This window comes from Amphibalanus amphitrite, unplaced genomic scaffold, assembly GCF_019059575.1.
Source record: "Amphibalanus amphitrite isolate SeventyFive unplaced genomic scaffold, NRLGWU_Aamphi_draft 000017F_arrow, whole genome shotgun sequence".
Classification (NCBI taxonomy): Eukaryota; Metazoa; Arthropoda; class Thecostraca; order Balanomorpha; family Balanidae; genus Amphibalanus; species Amphibalanus amphitrite.
In genome coordinates, this window is record NW_024881513.1 from 1,008,509 (window position 1) to 1,032,919 (window position 24,411).

At 46.6% G+C, this 24,411-nt stretch overlaps 2 protein-coding genes across 2 annotated transcripts in view; one reads left to right on the forward strand and one right to left on the reverse strand.

Moving 5' to 3' along the window:
• LOC122387585 (chlorophyllase-2-like) overlaps nucleotides 1-8,009 on the forward strand; it is a 30,167-nt gene extending 22,158 nt beyond the window's left edge. The window contains exons 4-6 of the mRNA XM_043377928.1: nucleotides 5,524-5,669; nucleotides 6,000-6,096; nucleotides 7,106-8,009. Coding sequence (XP_043233863.1) covers nucleotides 5,524-5,669; nucleotides 6,000-6,096; nucleotides 7,106-7,245 — 383 coding nt within the window. The 3' untranslated portion in view covers nucleotides 7,246-8,009. The remainder of the gene's footprint in view (nucleotides 1-5,523; nucleotides 5,670-5,999; nucleotides 6,097-7,105) is intronic.
• A 605-nt stretch (nucleotides 8,010-8,614) lies between these two features.
• Nucleotides 8,615-24,411, reverse strand: part of LOC122387578 (putative inorganic phosphate cotransporter) — a 28,005-nt gene continuing 12,208 nt past the window's right edge. The window contains exons 10-11 of the mRNA XM_043377917.1: nucleotides 9,941-10,068; nucleotides 8,615-9,082 (exon numbers count right to left, since the gene is read on the reverse strand). Of these exons, the coding sequence (XP_043233852.1) occupies nucleotides 8,894-9,082; nucleotides 9,941-10,068 (317 nt within the window). The 3' untranslated portion in view covers nucleotides 8,615-8,893. The remainder of the gene's footprint in view (nucleotides 9,083-9,940; nucleotides 10,069-24,411) is intronic.

A 24,411-nucleotide genomic window follows, 5' to 3' on the forward strand; every position in this document is an offset into this window, starting at 1 on the left:
GAGGAAGAAAGAACAGCCAAATTGAGAAAAACAAACTGCAAATCTTCTGTACCAGTCGCTTTTTGTGGCCACTATCGGAATTTTGTTTATTCGCCGCGCCGCGCCACTTTCGTAGTTAGGCACTTCTGCTTAGCTGGCTTTCTGCTGTTTTTAATATATTGTTTTAATAAAGGATGGTCATCAATATCAATTTTGTTTTTCATACATGATTTTTAAGATTTAAATTCAACATAATTGTTTTATAAATTCTCGTAAAAAATAAGTGTTGATATAAAATTGTAATTTGTAGGACGCTTGATAAATTACGGTAACTACGCAAATGTGCTTAGTTACGGAGGTGTAAACAATTCCAGTTGTGGCTTTGTGAAACGGATTTATTTGCGCTCCGTAGTTCGAAAGGGTGTGTATGGGGTTGGGAACTCGATTTTTGAAGAATGTATAGAAATGATCAGACTATTTTTGCAGAATTTATGGTGCATACAGTTTCCTCATAAAAGCATTATGCTGAGAGAAATGGGGGAAGACAGATAGAAAACATATTTTTTAAAGTTCTTGAAAAAGACGCTCTTGATGCTGTTACGTCACATGTCACCTTCTGCGGTTGACAAATAATGGCACATCTGGCGCACCACCGATTACATGTTATTTCTATATGTGAAAGAGGTTGTTTGTTTCACTCTGCCATTCGCGCTGTTTTTAGCTTTAAATTATGCTAAAGCATTCACGAATGAAAGGTTCAGTGTCAAAAATTGATGCGTCTGCCGTGTACTGTTCCCATTTAACATTGAGCGCGTGGTAAACATTTTGTGAACCTCGAATTTTCTAATGAAAAACATGATGAATCGGAAGATGCTGAAGGGCAAAAGCCTTTCCAATACGCATTTGGCCTAATTTACAATTAAAATTTTAACATTTCTCTAATCTTATTCATAATTGCTTTTTTCTTTTTCATAAAAATAAATTAAGGCGTTGAGAACCGAGGTAATTTCTATCTACCGTGCCTTAACTTACCAGCAACAGCAACCTATCTACGCCCTACGGTGGCAAGGGAGACTGTGAAAGAAGCGTAAGATGGATTCTAAACAATTATTTTGTGATATACTGAAGGGCAAAGTGCAGAGAAAAGCGTACAAGTCCTGTTTTGTGCCAGGCTGTTGCAGTAGCACTTATGAAACTCCGAAAACGATCTTCGTTTATGTCCCGAACAACATCACCCTGAGGAGATGATCGTCTGCAATAGCAAGAAGAGCTGATGGAAGTACTTTGAAATCCACTATCAAGTCGGAGATATTGTAATGATCACTGTGAGGTGAGATATTTTGTGCAAGGGCTGAGTGTAATGCCCAGGAGATGACCTCCATTCGCCCCCTGACCGGTCAGGGTTATAAAATTTGAGTGGATGGCGGTCCGTTTGGGGTTCAGATGTCATTGTATTTTGTTACTGTCAAACAATACATGTTATGCTGGCAGCGAATGTGTGTAACGTCGGTTTTCGAAACAGAAGTTTGAACTGTAACGGCAGAGTGCTTGCTGGTCTCATCGTAAGTATTGTAACAGCATTGTAAGCATTGTCAATATTGTAAGTATTGTCAGCATTGATGTATGGTAATTAGTAGATATCACCTCGCATGATCTCGCCCTCAGATAACCCTCTCCGGTGTCCCTGTCAGTAAATGGCACCTGGATCATTACAGATTAGATAATTTGTCATAATTCTTAAAGAATTGGGCGGTTTTGACTCGTTTACTCGAGGCAGGTCGCATTTCAATATTTTTTTCATAGGCTTGCAATGTAAAGGTCACGACTCTGACCTAACCTCAGGTATTTTAAGGAATTGAATGCTGTAACTGAGCATGATTAAGATTATGTTGAAGTTAGATAAATATAGTAGTCTGATGCTCATGAGTAAGCTATATGAAATATATACTTTAGAGAAGAGTTGTATAATATTTCGAGCACGGCTCGTCTTCAGATACATAGGCCGAATAGGCCGAATAGGCCGAATTCGGCCTATGTATCTGAAGACGAGCCGTGCTCGAAATATCATACAACTCTTCTCTAAAATATATATTTCATATAGCTTACTCATGAGCATCAGACTACTATATATATCTAACTTCACCATAATCCTAACCTCAGGTCACAGATAAAAAATTCTGAGATATACAAACGACACATACTGCAGGTACTGTTTTGAAGACTTGATGAGAGGAAATAACTTCGGGAAAAACTCAAGCTCTGACGTGATTGCAAACTTTTCTGAGGTGGGGTCAACAAACCCGCTCTGGTTACCTGACCTGACCTGACCCGGCTTTTTTCTGAGATGTGCGCAATGAGCATTTAGGAAAAGTCACCAAATATGAGCTGAATGTCTCGCGGCGTTTGAAAATTGTACAAGAAAATCCTGAAAGGCCTCCCCCGTCCGAAATAGGGTTAATGTGTATATGAAGAGTTGCAGATGCCAAACCTACCCAGATCTAAGACTGCAGTTCCCAGCGCCGCTGCAACGTTTTTAAAACAAACATACATACATATAACATACAAACATGTTTATTTGCATCTGTTTTGGATAATAGCAACTCATGGAGCCATCACCCGCGAGAACTGTTAGGATTTGAGATATATTTTTAGTTAGACCATTAGTTTGGCTGTAATGTTTATTAATATTAGTTGGGCGGAGTTTGGTAGTTTTTTTTTATTTAACTTGTGGTATGTTGTGCTGATTGCGGGTTGTTCAAACCTTTCAAATGTAAGGACCTTATTGAGCTCAACCCTACCCCTACACTACCCTCTGGACATTTTCCAAGCCCACAAGCATCACGACGCCGAGATGGCATGTAGCCGGGAAATCACCCTCGCCATCTGCTCTAGAGCTAATCGGTGTGGGGCGGCGTGTGGGGCGCCGCTTAGCCTATGGAGGTGCACTTCTAGTGGATGGGGGACGGGGGTGCACCTGCACCCCTTTCATATGGAAAGTTACTTCCCTGATTACAGCTCCCCGTATTGCACCTAATCAGGGAACGGCCAGCAAACGAAGGAACTATTTCTGGATGACAGGCGAATAGCCGCTCACGCAAAGAGCGGAGCTCCGCCCCGTCCAAAGTGGCCAACAAAGCAGAGACAGAGGCAGCATCACATCTTCCATCAAAGAACTGGTTTCTGGCTTGGAAGATCAGCTCCATCTTTGCATCCGAGTCGGTGCTGTCAGGGATCAGCTGGTCTAATGGAGTGAGACGACTAGCCATCGTATCAGAGCTGCCTGGTCCTCGTAGCATTTGCACCGATTCTTCTCGATCGGACTCTGAATTCTGTCCCTCCTGTGTATTACTTGAGGCATTGCTATGTAGCTAAGTCTTTGGCACAGTTTCATTATCCATGCTTTGCAAACAGTGCCATAACAACGCAGTTAATTAATCACTAAGCTTCTTTGCAAGTTCCAATACAGTTGAATCGCACGCGATTTGAGTGCAAAAATCAAGAGAAGTGCCAACTTGTTCCCGTAAAATATTTTGAATATTGACCTAGAAAATGAGTAATTTCCAGATAAAATAACAGCGAAATCAGTTTTCGCTTGCCAATAAAACTCACAGATATTGAAGCTCCACTATTAAAGGAACATTTTAGTATATGTCATTCTTGATAAAACTTCTTAGCCACGCAATACCAGCGCAAAATAAAGAGACACTGAATAAACGACCAATCACTCCGATTTACCATAGGGAAATACATAGAAAATGTATGCCTCAACTGCGCCAAATATACAGACAGCTATATACCTACATGTGACGTCATGATTAGCCCGACCAATCAGATGCAAGTTGTTTTCAGTCACAATTAATCAATTTTTGAGCTAACTAGGCATTTTTTTAACCCGCGCACCGACGGGGGGGGGGGCGGATATCCGCCCCCCCCTGAGGTTTTTCGCGAATAGCGGGAAAACCGCGGCGCGTAGCGCCGCGAAATTTAGTATGACTATAACCTCATCAATTTTACACATGGTGTGCAAGTTTGAGCCTCCTACCTTTCAAGGTCAGGTCACCAGGTCACTTTGAATGACCCAACCTCAAGTCACTTTTTTGCAACTTTGTCACCGTGCCAGAGCTACAGTAGATGTCGGAGGCCTTTGAAAGTCGCAGGATGTTATTAGGTCATTAGTAGCTACAATTTGTATATCTCGGAATTTTGATATCGGTGACCTAAGGTCAGGTCAATTTCGCGACCTCCCCATTATAAGTCAATGGGGGAAAAATCAACTCCCTGTTTTTACCACTAAAACGGGTCGGAATGGCCCCATATACCATACATGACTTCATATACGATCAACCTTCACTACCTTGAGGTCTGTTTTGCTGTTGGGCAGCTGTGAGGTCATGTGACGTCATCAAAGGTCACCAAAGGTTTTTGGCCAATAACTCCGTACAGGAACAAGATACAGACGCGTGGATGGTCTCATTGTGTTCAGCTCGTCAAGACGCATCGAATGATATACATGATGACCTCGAGGTCACGTGACCTGAGGTCAACCTTTGACCTTGACCTTTCGAGGTCAACATATATATCATTCGATGCGGATTGACGAGGGGGGATCACGATGATGCCCTGAGTTTGTTTCTATCTTGACTAATTCGAGAGTTATTCGAGAAAAACTCTCTCCATATCTAGCGCCGCCATTTTGACTTTTTCGACCCCTGTGACGTCATCTTTGACCTGACCTGAAAATGACCTTAGTAAAAATTGTAGATCTTGACCGTGCGTATCCGATGCCGTTTACCGCTTGTCGCTATCTTGCTTCGTTCTCGAGATCTCAGGGGGGGGGGCGGTCATCCGCCCCCCCCGTCGGTGCGAAGGTGGCGCAGACCCCCGTCGGTGCGCGGGTTAACAAATTTATTTTAAATTAAATCATTAAAAATTCTGAGCTTTCTTATTTTACCAAAACATACAGAGCATGCAGATAGGTCCCAACCCTATTACGGAAAGGTGTAAGTTACGGCAGAGTTTTATGAAACGAGGCCCTGGCCGCGGGGTTTTCAAACACCCCCCCCACTCCTTCTAACTCGGCTCCTGTGCCTCGTTACCGAAGGGTTGTGGTCAGAAAGTAAAACGCTATTTGTTAGAATTGTATTTTTCTAGTGAAAAACAAACCAGAGTTCTCTGACAATGTCGGTGGCACACGGGAAGCGGCATTCGAAAGGGCACGGCTCGCTGTGTAGTTGTAAGTACTTAGATTGCTCTGATCCTCAGGCTCGCTGTGAACCTTGGGGCTCTGATGCTCAGGCTCGCTGCTGTACCATGGGGCTCTGATCCTCAGGCGCGCTGCTGTACCCGGCCCGGCTGAACCCCGGGGCTCTGATCCTCAGGCTCGCTGCTGAACCCTGGGGCTCTGATCCTCAGGCTCTCTGCTGTACCCGGCCCGGCTGAACCCTGGGGCTCTGATCCTCAGGCTCGCTGCTGAACCCTGGGGCTCTGATCCTCAGGCTCTCTGCTGTACCCGGCCCGGCTGAACCCTGGGGCTCTGATCCTCAGGCTCGCTGCTGTACCCGGCCTGCGCTCCTGCCGACCTGAGTAACGACCGGTTCTACAACGCCTTCTACGCCCCGCGCTGGCAGATCAACGCCACCCAGTACGGACACGGCGACTTTCTGGACGACGAGTTCTGGGCGCTCATCAAGGTGGGGAGCTGTACACAGAGTTAGGCGGGGAGTCGCACACAGAGTTAGGTGGGGAGCCGCACACAGAGTTAGGTGGGGGGCTGCACACAGAGTTAGGTGGGGAGCCGCACACAAAGTTAGGTGGGAAGCTGCACAGAGGACGTTAAACAATGTTGACTTCTTCATATGCACTACCAGCTAAAGGTCCACAAAGATACTTGAATCTAGTACCTACTGTTGCTGCATCCCATGAGATAAAGAATCGAATCGATGTTCCTTTTGATGCCGTAAAAGCGCTGGATGCCATTGTTATGTCTATGTGACTGCTGACGGACCGATGACGTGGCTCAGGACACCAAATTCTGCGCCTTCTGCTCGGAGGAGGACTGCGCTAACCGCGCCGGCTACCGCGACTACCAGGCCGGCCAGATCGTCTCCTTCGCGATGGGTGAGTTTATGTCTGTCCGTCTGCTTGTCTTTGGAATTGTTGTTTTGCATGAGTCAGCCTGAGCTGTGTCAGCCTGGTGGGTCAGCTTCAGTGTAAACTCAGCGATATACTTTTCTTGATTATCAGTGAATGGGATGGTAGTTTAAAAAAAATCTCTTTCAACCGGGTTTCACCGGTGGTTTATTATAATGTCAGGTAATTTTTTTTTAATTAAACCCATCTAGCAATCTTAAGTTCAATAGCTTACAACCTAGAGATCAGAGATGCATTGAGTAGTCTGATAAATGCAAACAACTGCAATCCGCTACAATGGCAGCAATTGCAATCATTTGACTCAATTGATACTGCTAGAAACAGGCTGCTATGAAGATCTATTGGTACCTACCTTGACGGAGCGAGGACTAGTTGATTGGAAATAGATACATACATATGTAAGCTTTTCATGCTTCGCGGTTTACGTTCCTGACCGAATGTGACCCCAAGTTATTCAAGGGCGTCTTAGTCATCTTGGCTCTCATTCAGGTTCGTCCGTTCATTTTATATTGTACGTTGCTGCAATAACAAAAACACATCCCATCACTCTGTCCTAAGCTCTCTCCAGCTCTCCCTCCGACTCCCTACTCTGAGTCGTTGCCAAGCAACCGTTGGCATGACAACCAATCTGGGCACTCCGATTGGTTAAAGTTTCCCGCCATACCGGGATCACGGATTGTGAAGGATGCTCAGTTGCAATTGCATGCAACTGGCCTCGGGGCACCTCTCCCGAGGTGGATCCACAATCCACCTACACATATACCTACCATGCAAAACTACTAAAATTCCTGAGGAACCAAAGGATCAAACGGGCATCAAATAGATGCCTGCTATTCCGTCGTGAAAACGGCCATTCTGTGACATTGATTCTCCAAAGGCGGCGGACGTGGCTGCCCTCCCAGTTGAGTGTGTCTCTCCCCTGTGGCTGTGTAGTGTGTACCCTGTGCACTGCCGCGGTGTCTGCTGTGATTGCCAGCCTCGACGGACCCGGCCGGCCACTGCGACCAGCTGCAGTACATCGAGGACCCGGCGCTGATGCCCGTGGCCACCGTCATCAGAAACAACCGGCCCGACGACGTGTGCAGCCGGTTCATGGCCGGCTGCGCCCGGCCCTAGGCGGACTGTCCAGTGCAGAGGCCGAGGGCGGCCTGTGTACAGTGCCACGCTGTCCAGGCCCTAAGCGACCCGTGCAGCGGCTACAGGGCGGCCAGACCGCGTCTGCCCCTAGTGATGTTTAACGTGTTATCACTGAATGAAAACAGAAGGGCTCCGTGCCAGCCGAAAGGTCGCCGTCACATGTGACTTGTCGCCAAGTGTGTCTAGCATATTGCACGAGTGCAGTTTCGTTTTCAGCGTTACCATGTGTGAGGAACTGGGAGATAACGAGCGGTCGTCAGTGCGTTTCCCCATTGCATCATAGGGCATTTCTGGCGAGTGGGTGACCATGTCTTCACGGTTGGGGTGGTTGGCCCGTGCAGTTCGGCTGGTTCGCCGGCGCGGTGGTGGAACTCGGCCAGATAGTGACGGTGACGCGTCACTTCCGTCACCTGTGCAGTCACGTGGCAGCCGTATGTCAGGTGACTGGCGCCGCGATGTGGGCGGGGTGGGTGGCGCCTCCCGCACGGCGTCGGCCCGGCCTCAGCTGGCCGGATCCCAGGGCCGATAGCTGCTCTGGGCCGACTGGCGCGTGCCCCCCCCCACCCCTGGCCGGGAGGGGAGGGGCAGCGTGGACAGCCAGGGTGTGGCTGAGAAAGCCGGCACTGCACTGCTGCTGAGTGCTGAGAGTGTGGACACGTGTCACGCGGTGAGCTGTGACACATGTCACAGTTTGTGATATGGCATTTAAGGATATAAAACTCAATAAAAAATGACAATGCGCAGTGTTGTTTATGCAACATGCATGCACACATTGCACAGTCAACTAAAACGAATGTAGATCGATATGATGGGCGGATGTGTATGGGGACGGATAGTAGGTGGGGGCTGCCACTGACACTGGTACAGCACTGGAGCCCGGTGGTACAGGTCTGTGCGGGACAGGCCAGTCCCGAACTATGAAGGACGGAGCGAGCGCGAACATTACGAGTCTCCCTGCAGCGGCCGCGGGTGCACAGCGGCGCGCCAGCCGGCGGCAGTGCCGGGCCGGGCTGCTGACCCACCGAGCGCCGCTCAGACGGCCCGCGCTCCCCGGCCCGGCCGCGGCCGGCGCGGTGCTACGGTCGCTCACTCCCTGTGGCTCATCCGCTCAGTCCTACCAGTCCTCGCTCAGCCCGACACACTCTCTCAGTCCTACCAGTCCTCGCTCAGCCTGACATATTCTCTCAATCCCAATTCGACATTCACATGTCCAAGCGGGCTCGAACATTGAGGACAGTGCAACTTCATGCCTACACTCACTTGCTCAGTGCTGTATTGATCAGGTGTTTCCTGTTCAGATGCTTACAGTCGCGGCTTCAGATAAAAATATCCAGTTTTAGAGACATACTTTTTGTGCATATGTATTTTCTACAAAACCAGTCGCTTTAAACTAGGTACCAGTTTTTGTCTGAGTAGTATGATCTTTGGTAAGCTCAACAACGACTGGCTCGGTATGTGTACAGCGGTGACACTTCAACAAAGTTCAACAAATAGCGCCTTACATACCTACTATACCAGTTTGGTTTAATGACCGAGCGTTTATGGGTGACATTGCACCTCGGGAACGCCTCCCTCTGACTAGTGAAATGTGTCCCGCCACGTCGCTGCAGGCAGCGGAGTGGCGCCGTCAGAGAACCGCCTGCTGCCGGGCCCGCCTCTTCACCTCGGCGTCAGCGTCGAGCACCAGACAGCGCTCTGGCGTCGGCTCGTTCCACGGCTGCCGGCTGGTGGAGCCCAGCACGCAGAACACCGTGTTCCCCAGCGCCAACAGGCCAGCCGCCGTCAGGAACACCGTCCGCCAGTTGGCCAGCGACGGCTGACGGAAACAAACACGGTCACCAGCGCAGCGGAAACGGCTCCGCTGCAGAGGATCACGTGTGCTGTGCGCGAACCTTCCCGTGCCCAGCACCAGAGCCATCTAGCGGCGCTAGTTACCGTGACGTATTGCGGCACAGCATACCACCAGGCGCACCTCGTGCCGCCATCTATGAATGAAAGCCACATCTTTTGTGCATTACGAGGGCAGTCGAAACATTCAGGCACACATAGGCGGCGGAACGGGGGTGGCACCGTGGCACCGTGCCCGCTTTGATGTTGGCACTTTAACATTAGCCCTACGTGCGTTGCATGGAAAGAATGGGACCAAAAGTCGGCAGTGCCCGCCCCCCCCCTTAATTGAAGGTGTTCCGCCGCCACTGCAGGCACACCGTTGTTAAGAAGTCAAGTGTGAGGCTCAAATGCAGCACAATAGTACTTAACTAAAAATAAAAAAGCCAAATCGTCTAATAACAACGCAGAGTTACCACCAAACACTTCTATTTAAAGAGGACAGAGACAATAACACAGGGTTATAGGAAATTGTCAGAAAGATATAGGTATGATGATCCTTTTGGTCACACTCCCCAGTTTTTTTTTTGTGTGTGTAAAAAAGAAACGCGGCGCACAGTGCCCCGAAACTTGGTATAGCTTATAATACATACATACATACATCAATTGCGCATCGCGCGTGAAGAAACATTAACTCGATCAAATATCACGTAACTTCAAAGGAGTGACATCGCTGGTCTCACACGCCTTTACTGCCAATCCGAGAGTGTTTGGACCTACAGGGGCCCGATGTGCAGATTCGCTAGATCAGTAGGCACGCGCGCGGTATACGAATGCCCTTGCCCACCTGTTGGTTGAGGACGTAGCCGGCCTGGAAGGGCGCCAGCACTCCGGCCAGGGTCGCCACGCAGTTGGTGATGCCCATCAGCGTGCCGGCGAAATTCGGCGCCAGGTCCATATGGTTGATGTTATACCCTGTAAAGATATCGATCGAGTGGCTGTCACATTACTTTATCGGTAACAAAAAAGGTAAGATAACTTCGTGCGAAACATTGATTCTTATCTTAGGGTTTGTGTGCAATTAGATGTGTAACTGTACATGTGAATATAACAAAAAGGCATACCTGTGTACAATGGTAAGCAGAGAAAACAGTGTTCGTTATTGTAATGCGCATGACTGGGAAAGGGGGGACTACAGAGCCCTTTCCGTTTTTCTGCAATGTCTTCTAAACCGCTTGACGCATCAACACGAAACTTGCAGTACCTTCAGCAGCATCAATTTAAAACTTTGTGTTCAACTAACAAATTTCTAGCTACCAATAGTCGGCCGAAAATGACGTCAGAGTGACTTCATGTCGGCCGATTTTGATGCAAAACAGCGATCTCAAAGGCTCAGTTGTTAAGGTAGATCCGAGTTCTTTGCATGGCTGGACTGTGAATACACGTGGCTTTTAAACTGCTAGCTCGGATTTTCCAAATTTTGAACATTTTGGAAAATTTACACATACAATACCAAAAAAATATATTTTGATTTTTTTTCCAATTTTTCTGACTTTTCAAAAATCGGAATATAGTTATGTTACAGAACACCCTCCGATGAACTACTCTAGAAAGTTGTAAGCCTAATGTCTTCAAAAAATGACTGAAGTATACGCATTACAGTCACAATTTCGCAAATTTAGATTGTTCAAATCAATTTTCCAGTACCTTTTTGACATCGTACAGCAACATAAATGGCACCATCGTGTTCCTGAGCTCAAAATGCATCTGATAATTACCTTTTGTCTTAACCAAAAAATCAAAATTTGACCTTTTTGACCTGAACGTGACCTGATCTCAGCTACAGGGTGTTTCACAATAAACGTTACTTTTGATAAGCCTTTAAAATGACCTCAGCTATTCGTATGCCCATAAATTCCATATTCATTTTGTTGCAAATTCTTTCGGGTTTTTTATCCTTACAAAAACTATGACGAATCATCAACTGCATTCTTTATGTACGTGCAATGTCCACACCATCAAAACAGGTCAATTCGCTGTTAAGCTTCAGGGTCCTTCACAATGAATGTTGCTTTTCAAACGACGATGTTTCAGTGACATGTATTACAATATGGCTCATGAGTATTACCCAGGGATGCGGAGCCGGAGCCGGAGCCGGAGCCGGAGCCGCCAGAGCCGGCATATTTTGCCCGGAGCCGGAGCCGGAGCCGGAGCCGTGAAACAATATAGCCCGGAGCCGGAGCCGGAGCCGGAGCCGTCAAAAAAGTGGGCGACTCCGGCTCCTTTTCTTAAGAGGAAACAATTATTTACCTAATTCGGTTGGACAGTACAAGGCGTAAAACAATGTGGTATTCAAAATAGCCTTGTTATACAAATACAGAAGCAACGTGTACCAATCCCATCGCCTTTTTTCTTCCACCCGTATTTAATTGATCGCATAGGGGATTTACTGTATGCCTGGCCTATTCAAATACATTAGCCTGAGGGGTGTGGTAATAACTGGTGTAAGCAAAGTGACCACGGTCAAAAACGAATTACCAAGTCAACATTTTGGGATGGCCTCGTTCAAAAAATGGCTAAGAGCTTCGGTCTAGACAATTATTTTATCGTTGGCATACAGTAAAATACATACCAAACTCGGCCGGTGATAAATTTTCAAGACCTCAGTCCTTACTGATTTTTGAACTCGGCCTTCGGCCTCGTTCAAAAATTCAGTAAGGACCTCGGTCTTGAAAATTTATTTACACCGGCCTCGTTCAGTATTGTATAGTACTGAGTAGAAGCCGGAGTCGGAGCCGCCGGAGCCGGAGCCACCGGAGCCGGATCATTTTACTCGGAGCCGGAGCCGGAGCCGCCATGACATCAAGGGCGGCGCCACCGTGGGGGCAGTGGGGTCAGACTGCCCCCACTGGCAGGAGGCCGTGGGGGCAAGACTATGTTTTTGCCCCCACAAAATTTGGCTGATGCATGGGAACAGAAGACCGGTGCAACATTCATTATAGGCGGTTATAATAGTACGCCTGTTTTTGACGGTCCTCGTATCAAGTGCGTCAGCAGAACGTTCGTTCTCGGACCGTCTGTCGCATATCTCCTACTCCCACTCATTCTCCTACTCATTTTCATTCACCAAAAGGCTGCCCTCGAGCTTGATCTCGAGGAGGTTGAGAAGCAGTTTATCAAAAGTCGGCCAGAGAAGAGATCACCCTCTTTTGGGAACCCTTAGACTGAGACTGAGCTCAGAGAGGTATAACAAAATGTGATAGGTATGTATATCCCGGGTTATCTGGAATTGTATGTGGGTCACCCTAATGGAGCTTATTCTCGTACCTATACCTATCAATCGTATGTGAGAGAATCGCACATATATGCGTACTACGGGGAAAAGGAGAAATAGGTACTGACTATAGTTTTGAGGAACACACCATTTTACATCTCAACGAACAACATAACGTTTTCACAGGTTTGTGTCTCGCAATCTAGTTTTATAGTTTTATTTCGACCGGGCCCGGGGGTAATCCTAACCACCGCAGCCCGGGGTAGCCCTCCCCCCTCCCTGTTTAACTCCGTTAATAAGGCAGCTACGGAAACAAAAATGGTACCAAACGAAAAGTATCTATGAGAAGATTCCAAAGCACCTAAACTTTTTGACCTCAGGCCAGTTTTCAAGGTCAGAATTCAAGGTCAAAGGCAAAAACCGGTATTTATGTAGTCAGCAGTTGTCTCAAAGGACGTGTTCCAGAGGACGGCATGGTGCATAAAATCGGCTAAAAGGGATGTTGAACAAAAGACGAGAATCCGTGGATTCCGATGATGTGCATAACATTCAAATTCAAGGTCACGATCATGCTCAAAATTGACCACAAACTTTGCACTTTTTCTTATATCTTGTATACTAAATTCCGAGATGTTTTGATATGTTTTCAAGCTTAGCGGCCCCCTATTTGTACTTTAACTTACGATACAAGGCTGCTACAAGGTCAAAGTCACAACAGAGTATCCTTGCTAGAGGCTATTTCACTATTCAAGTCAGGCATAATAATTAAGACATGTTTTGCCATACTGAGGCTCTAAATGAATTCCTACAGCAAAATGGATGCCAGAGGCCCAGACTCGTGATCAGCGGCTACGAAATCATCACAAATGACCTTCCATGTGTAAAAAATCAACCAAATGTCACTCGAGGTCACATGAGGTCAACATAAAACTTGACCTTTTCCAAACAATATATATGTCATTCGACGCGTCTCGACAAGATTAATGCGAAGGTACCACTGCCGTAGCTCCAGGACCATTTTTGTTGAAGTTATTTGCGAAAAAAGAAACAAGCCCCAGCTCGGGGTCGTTGCCCTGACCTCTGACCTCGGGTCACCAAAGTTACTTAAGTATCTTTTGTAGGTCAAATGCTACACAACCGTGCTCGTAATTTGTCTTTATTTCTAAAACTCAATTTTTGGCAGCTGGTGGAAGTTCACGTCTGTGACACCGAAGTTTGCCGTGCAGGAGTCTAGAAAAAATCGGCCCTGAGACATTATCAAGGAGGCTAGGTCCAAATTTTTTGCTTCAAAAGATGTCAAATTAATGGGGGATAAGGTACAGCAAGTTTCGTCTTTCTATCCCTAAGCGTTCGTGAGGCATCGCAAATATTCGCCAGGGGAGGCGAAAAACGCCCCCCCCCCTTCCGGGCCCGCGAGGGTCAATGGTTAAACTATACGCCTATGCATGAAACCTGAAACCAAAATAATTTTGAATGACAACATCTAGGGACAAGGTGCTCATGGATTTTGCAGATCGGCGTTATCAGACAACACTCGGGTCAGTTTCAAGCTTGCCCCCACTGGCGAAAATTCGTGGCGCCGCCACTGCATGACATTTCACCCGGAGCCGGAGCCGGAGCCGGAGCCGATTTTTTCTCCGGAGCCGGAGCCGGAGCCGTCTGAAATTTCCACGGCTCCGCATCCCTGGTATTACCACATGAGACAGCAGAACAGTAGGACTGATGAACATACTAGATGCCGGCAGCGCTCTTGCGTTGCCTTGGGCCAGAATTGGAGGTACGGTACTGAAGGCACACACCGGGCCAAACCATCGAAACCCAGACTGAGCTTGGACTGAACCTGAAACCAACCGAAACATCCCAAAAATGCTTGGAAGCACGTGATATTGGTGTGGATATCTACCTACAGTAAGATATGCACGTGCATAGTTCATGTCCCAGGCACCCCAGTGCAGTCATTTTCATAGCATCCTGTAGCATGTGTCTAGTTCTATCAGTGTACCGACTTTTGTGTCGCTATCTCGACGTTTCCCGTGATCCATCGTCAAAACCGTTAACCGCCCCCCCCCCCCGCACGCGCAGCTTGCACCCATCGGATATTATCTCGCCAAAATGTCAAGATTCAATGCATTTTTTCTTATGACCTGCAAGTTTTGAACCAGTTAGAGCCGCCGTTTACCCTGCAGGCGTGGCAACGTACGAAGGGGTGCAATCGGCTTGCACGTGCATAGCTCATGCACCACAGAGTTTAGCTCAACCAAATGTGCACTATTTTGGAGGCCTTGCCTGGGACTACAATTGAACCGATTTTGAAGTTGATAGCTCAAAATTTCTTTGAACCAGAGGACCTCACGTCAAAACGGCTTTCCGCCACCAGCACGTGCAGCCTGCACCCCTCGCAGACGGTGACCCCCCTGGAAACTGGTTCAAGGTGTTACCGATGTGTCCCGCCAGTGTGGCTTTGTCCGTGACCTCGGGTTGACCTGTAGCCTTGACAAAAAATTTCGTGTCACCGAAACTTCGAAGTGGAATAGCATGTGCCACGAAGCACTGAGCGAACCGAGGCCAGCACCAAAAGTTTACCTCGCCGGTGACGAGTCGAACGGTACCACGTTGGTCCCGATCGGTCCACACATTTTGACTCCAGGTCCAAAAAAGCTTGGACAAACTCACATACATACATACTGACAAACAGGCTCAGCCGAACTTTTTTTTTCAGCGACCCACCAATGGGAATTTCCGGATGCAAAAGCATGCTATCGCATGCTTTTGATCCTCCAATTCTGGATAACTTTCAGTTCAGCACCCTTCACGGGTTCTCCACTATGCCACCCTTCCGTCTGACTTTTTCAACCAGATTCTCTGGGATCGCCGTCCGGCCAGGAGTCGGGGCTGGTCTCGTGTTTCCAGTCTTCTGGAACCTTTCTACTACCCGTTTGAAAGACATTTTTGACGGAACATCCTTCCTCCTTTTAAATGGCTACCAAAATTCCGTCGCACAGCGGTCAGACTCCGCAAAGCGCCGTAATGCATGACCACCCATACCGCCTCATCATCTGTACACGGCGAATTGACCCGTTTTGACGGTGTTGGCATTGCACGTCCATACTGATGGAACCGTTGACGGTTTGTAGAAAAAAATGTAAGGACTAAAAACCGCTACAAATTTGCAGCAAAATGCATATAAAATTTACGCGCTTAGGAACAAGTAAGATCTTCATTTAAGCTATTCAAAAGTAACATTAATTGTGAAACACCCTGTATGTACATGCAGCTGAAAATGACCTCAAATTTCTCAGACGATACTGTTTTCGAAATCTATGAGTGAAATGGACCATAAAACATGCGTCACGTGACCGACACATGATATAAGACTTTCGTGACCTAGGATGACCTGGCTTTGACCTTAAGAATTCGAAGTAAAAGTTCAGTACCCTCACGGTATCTAGGGCATATATCAAGGAGTGCTTGAACCGAAAATTAGCCTGTTCGGACTTGTTCGCCGGCGCGGCGGTCAGAGCCTTAATTGTGAAAAAGCCAAAATGCTGATAATTTTTATTTGAACTGGTCTGTGACGTTATCGGTGACCTCGAGGTCCATGAAATTTGGTTCCAGTCGACAATTTTTCCAGGGCTATCAAAAGCCGTTTGAATTTTGATGATCGGCCCAGTAGTTTCGGAGAGGGGGGAGGTGGCTTCGTAGAGCCCCCGCCCCCTCAGTCATTCGCCCTATAGGAAATACCCCAGTCATGCGCGCCGCGCGGGTTAACCCTCGCCCCGTTGGGGGGGGGGGGCCATTTTGGCCCCCCCCTGTGGTTTTTCCTGAATAGCAAGAAAACGGCGGCGCGCAGCGCCGCCAAATTTTCAGTACCTTTCCGGGCATCAATTTGACACCTTCACACCAAATTTCAAGTCTTAGGTCACCTTAGGTCAGAAGTTATTGAGGTCAAACTGAGGTCATGTTCGAGCAAAAATGAGCAAAAAACATGCAATCTTGAAACGCTCACCAAATCTACAGTTATCAAGCAATTTCAAAGTTCTTTATATGGTCTAATAGACAAAAAGCGGCGCTACAAAACTGCTATCTCGGATTTTCAAAATTTTGGGTTTTTGACCCAAAAAAATTCAAAAAATTGATTTTTTTAGAAAAACTAAAAAAATATCCAAAATTTTTCCGAATTTCGAAAAAACCGGAATATATGTGATAGTCCCTGCGCTCTTCTATATACATACCAAATTTCAGATCGATATCTCGTTTTTTGGCCAAGTTATAGCGAAAAAACTGTTCAAAAATGATGACGTCAAATTTTTGAACTCAATTTTTAGCGATTCTAGACCTCGTACGGCAAAACAAAGACCACCATTGAACTCCCCGTGACGAGCTGCATCGATTCAATACCCATTTTATGCAAAAATATCAACTTTGAAATTTGACCTTATTTGACCTGACCTTGACCTGACCTTGACCTGACCTTGACCAAAACGTGACCTAAGCTGGCCCCAAAGGCTGCCTGACCCACATAATCGCATTTGTCATGTAAAATGGACCATAAAACATGTATCACACGACACTTTCATATTGTGACCCCCCAGTGACCTGACCTCAGTGACCTGACCTGGTATCAGTGACCTCAACTAGCAAAATATGTGTTTGAAGAACATTTCCCCATCGATGATTTTCAATGAAATGCATTTTACTCGATTTTACAACGCATTTCTTGAAATGCCTGTAAACGGTGAAAATTGGACCTTTGACCTGACCTGTGACGTCATCAGTTTGACCTAGGTCAATAAAATTGGGTCACAAGGTAGTTCCCTGATAGGGCTATCCAACACCGTTTGCCGCTTGTCGCTACGTTGCGTGGTTCTCGAGATCTTAGGGGGGGCCAAAATGGCCCCCCCCCCCCAACGGGGCGCGTTGCTCGGCAGAGCCCAACGGGGCGCGGGTTAAGTGGAAACAAAAATGGGCGTATAGCCGATTTCACGACGGGCTACCTGGCGAATGCACCTAGTTTGACCAAATCTGTACCATCTCTCTTTTACAACAAATATCTTCATTTCATGAATTTGTTTCAGTGTTTTAATCGGCAGTAATGTCTGATAATCTGAAAAATGAGGTATATACGAGCAAGCATCTGTGAAACCCAAACTGATAACTTTTAAGAAACGCAATGTACCTAATTTGACCACATCTGGACCTAATCAGCACCTAATCTGCACCAAATGTGTACCAGATGGCCGTCGTGAAAACGGCTAATAGTTATCTGCTAGATAACTATTCCCTCCACACTGATCAGCATTCACTTGCTAGCACGTAATGTGACAGGCAAAATGTTATTGTAAGTCATTAGCATCCAGAGAAGCAATGGCCTTCGAAGTTTTCTTGGACGGCCGGCCCAAGAAATCGGCACTCAAATTTGCGAAAATATAAAGGCTTCAAAAGCAGTGTCGGTTCGTAGAGAGATATTCACAAAAACTGAATCATTTTATTTTCGAATTACATGAAAGTAATCGCTCTGCCATTAGGGCCGTCACTATTCACTTTAACCCGCGCCCCGTAGGGCTACCGGCGGACCCTACCACCCGTAGGGGGGGGGGGGCGTTTCGGCCCCCCCTAAGATCTCGGAAATTTACCGGCCGATTTTCAAAATTCAAACGGTGTTCGATAGCCCCACCCGGGAACTACCTTGTGACCAAATTTCATTGACCTAGGTCAAGCTGATGACGTCACAGGTCAGGTCAAAGGTAGGATTTTCACCGTTCACAGGCATTTCAAGAAATGCGTTGTGAAATTGAGTAAATTGGTAGTTTATTGAAAACCATCGATGGAACATTGTTCGTCAAACACATACTTTGCTATCTGAGGTCACTGATACCAGGTCAGGTCACAGCGAGGTCAGGTCACCGGGGTCACAATATGAAAGTGTCGTGTGATACATGTTTTATGGTCCATTTTACATGACAAATGCGATTATGTGGGTTAGGCAGCCTTTGGGGCCAGCCTAGGTCACGTTTTGGTGAAGGTCAGGTCAAGGTCAGGCCAAATAAGGTCAAATTTCAAAGTTGATATTTTTGCATAAATTGGGTATCGAATCGATGCAGCTCGTCACGGGGAGTCTAATGGTGGTCTTTGTTTTGCTCTAAGAGGTCTAGAGTCGCCAAAAATTGAGTTTGAAAATTTGACGTCATCATTTTTGAACAGTTTTTTCGCTATAACTTGGCCAAAAGACGAGGTATCGATCTGAAATTTGGTATGTAGATAGAAAACGGTAGGTACTATCACATATATTCCGTTTTTTCGAAACTCAAAACTTTTTTTGATTTTTTGGCTAATATATAAAAAAATGCTTTTTTGATTTTTGGGGGTCAAAACTCAAAAATTTCAAAAATCCGAGATAGCAGTTTTGTAGCCCTGTCAATTCTACACCATTTATATTTAATAATTTTTCTGTATCTTCAAAGCTATAGGCCTGGCAGGTCTTCGCGCGAAGGTCTTTTTTCGGTCGAAAATGACAGAACATGACGTCATTCTGACGTCATTTGTGGCCAACCTATCATTGCCTCTGGAAAAAAATTTTTAATCACAATGTGTAAAATTGATGCCCAGAGGGGTCCTGAAAGTTTGGTGGCGATATCTCCAGCCGTTTAGGAGATATCGACGGAAAAGGACAGGGGGGGGGGGCCGTTTCGGCCCCCCTCCCTACGGGGCGCGGGTTAAAGCGACCCCAGAGGAAAAAGTCCAAGCGGCTGAGGTTGGGGAATTGGCCAGCCCATGGATGAGAGGTGGTGCGCAAACTATGGTGTTCCCCCAGCTGTCCCCACATGAGACCGACTGACGTGGCTTCTGCACGTGGGGCGGCACCAGCCTGCTGCAACCACCACATGGTACAAACTACAACATATGTATGTAGATGTAGACGTCGGTGTCGACGTGTTTCTGTTGGTAGCTCACAAGAGCTTTTGGAGATGGAACGGCACCTCTGCACAGCCACTGGCAGCATTTGGATTTGGTCCATGCCGGCATCACCACTTACGATCTCGCCAATTACAACCTCGCCTTTGTAACCCGCCCTCAGTTAACCAATCGTTTCAAAAGTTAACTCTCGAAAAACAACTTCTTGCTTTATATAACAAGAATTTGTGAACTGGTGTGGTCGTAGTTGTGAAAAAAAGATTAAAAAGTTTCCTTGTGCCTACGTTCATTTTTGTCGGCAAATCAAATTCCCCTATTATGACTGATTATGACTTCTTATCAATCAAATCTCTGTGCTGCCACTCAAGTTTTCTATGCACAGGGCACATGTTCGAACCCGTTAAGCTTACTCTGCACACGTAAAACCCTTTTCCAACAGGCTTTCGAAAGACAGGCAAATAAAGCCTACATTTGTCTTCTCATCAGACACGAAGTCGTCTTTAATGTTTGAATTTTTTGTGAGCGTTCCTGCACTGAAAACAATTTGATCCGAGGCCGGCGAGTAAACCGATCCGTAACCTGTTTGAACCATGCCCTCCTATCCGCTACCAGTTTTCGCCATGCCCTATGGCCTTGCATGCCCTCTCATGTGTACAGTTAGGTCGTATTGCAGGGTAGCCGTAACCGCAGTCAGCGGACATACCCGATGTCAGCGGACATGTCTGCTGAGAGTTTGCAATCATTGGCAAGTTTCATTTGAACAAAATATATTTGTGCCGAAATATTATCACAAAATGGATTATTTTTACCATGGACGCGCGCATGCGTGTACACTGTACACACGCTTAATTAACAAGGACATTTATCCAAAAGTGCCTGGAAAACAAGGCCGGGGCACGCAAGTCACGGACTACCTACTCGAAACTCCAACAGATAGCCGATATGTAGTGGATCGACTGTCGGCCTTCAATAATTTCAGCAAGGTGTTTTGCTCAGCCTCTCTTTGCTTGCACGTTGCGCCAGTGGTGGCTACATTTAGTCAGTGATGTAATTATATAGAAACCACCCAAAACAGAAAGACTTGTTTCACATCTTTGTGACACTGTTTCATCGAATCCGTCCTAAAGCGACAATAGCATCTTGCAGGGCCTTTTCAACATTACGGAATCGGCAGTCCAGCTGTCCAAGTTTGCTCTCCACAGTCCTGAGCTGTTTGGTTTGGGGTGCATAAGGTGGTGAATTACAGCCCCTTCTCACAGGTGACTGGCATCGTGGAGGCGGTGGCTTGCAGCAAGGCTGACAGCACTTTGGCGGCGGTCGATAAAACATTTTACGCGGTCGCGGCGGACAGGGCTTGGACGGCGCGGCAGATGGAGGCGGCGATCTGGTCACAACACATTTTTCGACCTCGTAGCGCTGTCCGCCATTTATCTCAAACGTTTTTGTATACTGTTCCTTCACTGACTCGCCGGTATTGGGATCGATGTATGTGTTGCACCATTCTTCCGGAGGGCAGTCATCGTCCCCCTCTTGGCTGTCGAATAAGTCTGAGTTTCGTAAAGATCGGTTATTTCTATCTCTTATGTATTCTTCCACGCAAACTTTTGTTCTAGGCATCTCATTAATTTAAATGTGATTTTATGCAAAATGTGTAGAATTCAGTTCAAATTTAGTTTCATTGGGCTATATACAACAATAATTTTAGCAAAACACAGTAGTTGACTTTAACAATTTATAAGCAACGCAAAAAGCCGATGTCAGCATGTTTCAATTTGTCGGTGTTCATCATATGCGCGAGCCATTGATTAGAGTCAGCCTCTACGTTGAATATACAATACATGAAACATCGATTCTGGGCACGCGTGATTACAGAGCGAGCGAAGCGAGAGAAGTCTTCGTAGATTAACGAAAATGTCTGAGTATGAGCGGCCGGCCGGCCGTGCGGACGCTTTTGCGAGGCTTATATCTCAGCAACCACTTGACCGATTTACCTACAAGCGGTTATTTTTGTAGGGTAGCTTCATTCCGTCTACTCGAGGGCAGCGCTTTTCGAGGAGCGTTGAGGCCCGAAGGTTTGGACTTTGAATTGTGAAAAACGCCCCCCCCCCCCCCCGCCGCAAAATGCAAACACCGCAAAACGCGCAAAACGCACGCCCGAAACGCCAACGCAAACGTTGCAAACAAAAAACAATAAACCAACGCACGCCAGCCACAAACCGCAAAAAACGCAAGAACACCGCAAAAATAAAACCGCCCGCGTCGTAGCTTCATTCCGTCTACCAAGTATTGGACTATTCCCGATGCATGAAGGTGACCTCTTATGCACGTGCCAGGTGCAAAACAAAGAGGTGTCAGTTTTGCCACAATTGCAATAACCGCAGGTTGTTTGAAATAGACAAACACTTTTCGTTAGAATTGTGTTTTTCTATTGTATCTCGGTAACTATTGGGCCGATTGCGCTGAAGTTGGCATGTAGGTAGGCACCCACTAGGCAATGCATATCCATGTGTCATAGTTGGGGTGCTCCTGCACGTGCGCACGTGCAGGAGCAGGGGTCGATTCTAGATCTCGCGAACGGCTGAACCGATTACGCTAAAATTTGGTATATGGTTTTGGTTAGGGACCGGTTAGTAGGGTCTAGGGTGTAGTGCAAAAGTCAGTTGGGACCCATTTTGCACGTGCGAACGTGCAGGATGCCGCTTCCAGATCTCGAGACCGGCTCGGCCGATTGCGCTCAAATTGGGCACATCGCTACCGGTTAGTAGGGTGCAGTGCACGAGATGGTTGGAGGTTCTCCCTCGCAATTTCGCACCTGCGAGGCCCACCATCTCGGCCGCTCCGTTGGTCGCCCTAAAAGGCGTTTTACTGGTTATTAAAAGATACTTATTGGATGCTGTTTCGTATGCGTGCACACTGTACGTGTGTCTGTGTTTGCGTGTATTCTTATAAAACTGGTGGAGCCTGACTGCTCCTTGATTACGAGCGAGCGAGCGAAGCGAAGTCTTTTCAACATAACGGAAGAATGTCAGTTTGAGCGGCCCGACCCGGCCCGGCCCGGCCTGTAGCGCTTTTGAGAGGCTTACCTATAACTCAGCAACCACTGGGTCGATTGGCATACGGTCTTTTTTGTTGGGTAGCCCCATTCCTTTTATCCCGTGGTTGACTATTCTTGATGCATTTAGGTGTCCGTCGTGGCACGTGCCACGTGAAAAGCCAAGGGTGTTCAAGCAGTTCTACAGAATTAGCGCTTTTGGGAGGTATATATCTTGGTAACTGTTTGGGCGATTGACTTGCGGTAATTTTGTAGGGTAGGTGCATCCTTTCTTCCAAACATCGGACACTCTCGATGCATGTGGGCCACCCCCAGTGCGCGCGCAAAAGGCAACAAAACGAGGTGTCAAATTTGTTCCCGTTACAACTACTCTGAAATAGCTGGGGCGGTTTCGCTGAAACTTCAATACAGATGGGCAGTGGGCACCCACTAAGCAATCCATTCCCATGCGTTACGGTTAGGGTTCTACTGCACGTGGGCACGTGCAGAGGGCGTTTCCAGATTTCGCGAACTGCTGGGTCAAATTTAGTAAGCAGTTAGGGACCGGTTGGTAGAGCCCCGTGCAAAAGGCATTTTGGACCCAGTGCGGTACAAAAGCCAGTTGTAAGTATCCTCTCGCCCTTCCGCAAGTGCAGGGCTCACTTTCTTGCTCGCTCGTTCTCCCCCCAAAAGGCGTTTTACTAGTTTTTAACATGCGATCAAAACATCCTTTGTGCGGGATGAGTTTGAGAACGTTTGAGATTTCATTTAAGGCTATAACAAAGATTCAATTTTAGCCAGCGCCCCACTAGGCTTTTCGTATAACACGCCCTACTGGGGGAGGGGGGGGGCTATTCATAGCCCCCCCCCCTCCTAGCTCCGAAACTGCTGGGCCGATTGTCAAAATTCAAATGGCGTCTGATAGTCCTGGAAAACTGTCGAGAAAATAACTAATTTTATTGACCTTGAGGTCACCGATGACGTCAAAAGTCAGGTAAAAGCAAACATTATCGATGCCTAGCTTGTTCACATTTTGGGCTTACAAGTCAGATAGGGCTCATTTTTTGGTTAACTCGCTTGTGAATAGATGTTTTAGACACCCGGAGTGTATCAAACTTCCTACTTTGATTTTCAGGTCAGGGTCAGGTCATCACAGGTCACGGAAATATTATATCATGAATCGGTCAGGTGACACATGTTATGTGGTCCATTTAGGTCATAGATTTCGAACTCGGTGTCGTTTATGTCATTCGAGGTTAGTTTGAGTAGAATTTAGCTGAGGTCAGGCCACTTTAGGGTAAACAAGTTAAAATTTTTCAATATGAAGGTATTTATCTGATGCAGTTTGAGCTCAGGAACACGATGGTGCTATTTATATTGGTGTACGATGTCAAATACAAGCTGAAAAATTGATTTGAAAAACCAGTAATTGTGAAATGTTTGCTATAATGCATATTAGCATGGCTATTCTTTAATATATCCGGTTACAACTTGCTAGGATATATCATGGGCATGTGTTCTATCACATGTATTCCGTTTTTTTTTTCGAAAAGTGGGAAACTTTTGGGAAACAGATGAAAATATAAATTTTGAAATTTAATATGAATAATTTCCAGTTTTTAAAATTTTGCGCGCCCAAGATAGCAGTTTGATAGCACAGTGCATTCTGAGTCCTCTCATGCAACGAAATTGGATCTAGCTAAAAAAACTGAGCTCCTGAGAGCAATGCCGTAGTTCAATGTTTTGCGTTGAAATCGGCCGAACATGACGTTACTCTGACGTCATTTCCGGACGACCTATAGTAGCTACGAAGTTAATATTTTGACTCAAGGTGTAAAATTGATGCAGCCGAAGGCACTGAAGGTTTTGCGTCGATATGTCTGGCGGTTTAGAAGTTATTGCAGAAAAACCAGAGGGGGCTATGAATAGCCCCTCCCCTCCCCCAGTGGGGCGCGGGTTAACTTTTTGAGTTTCATTACATAATTGCTGGGCTTCTGAAATCATTTGAAATCAGCTAATATGCATTAATTTACGTTATCCGGTAGCTTGAAATGCGATAAAGCTTGAATGGCATAAGCTATTGACCAAAAATAGAAAAGTT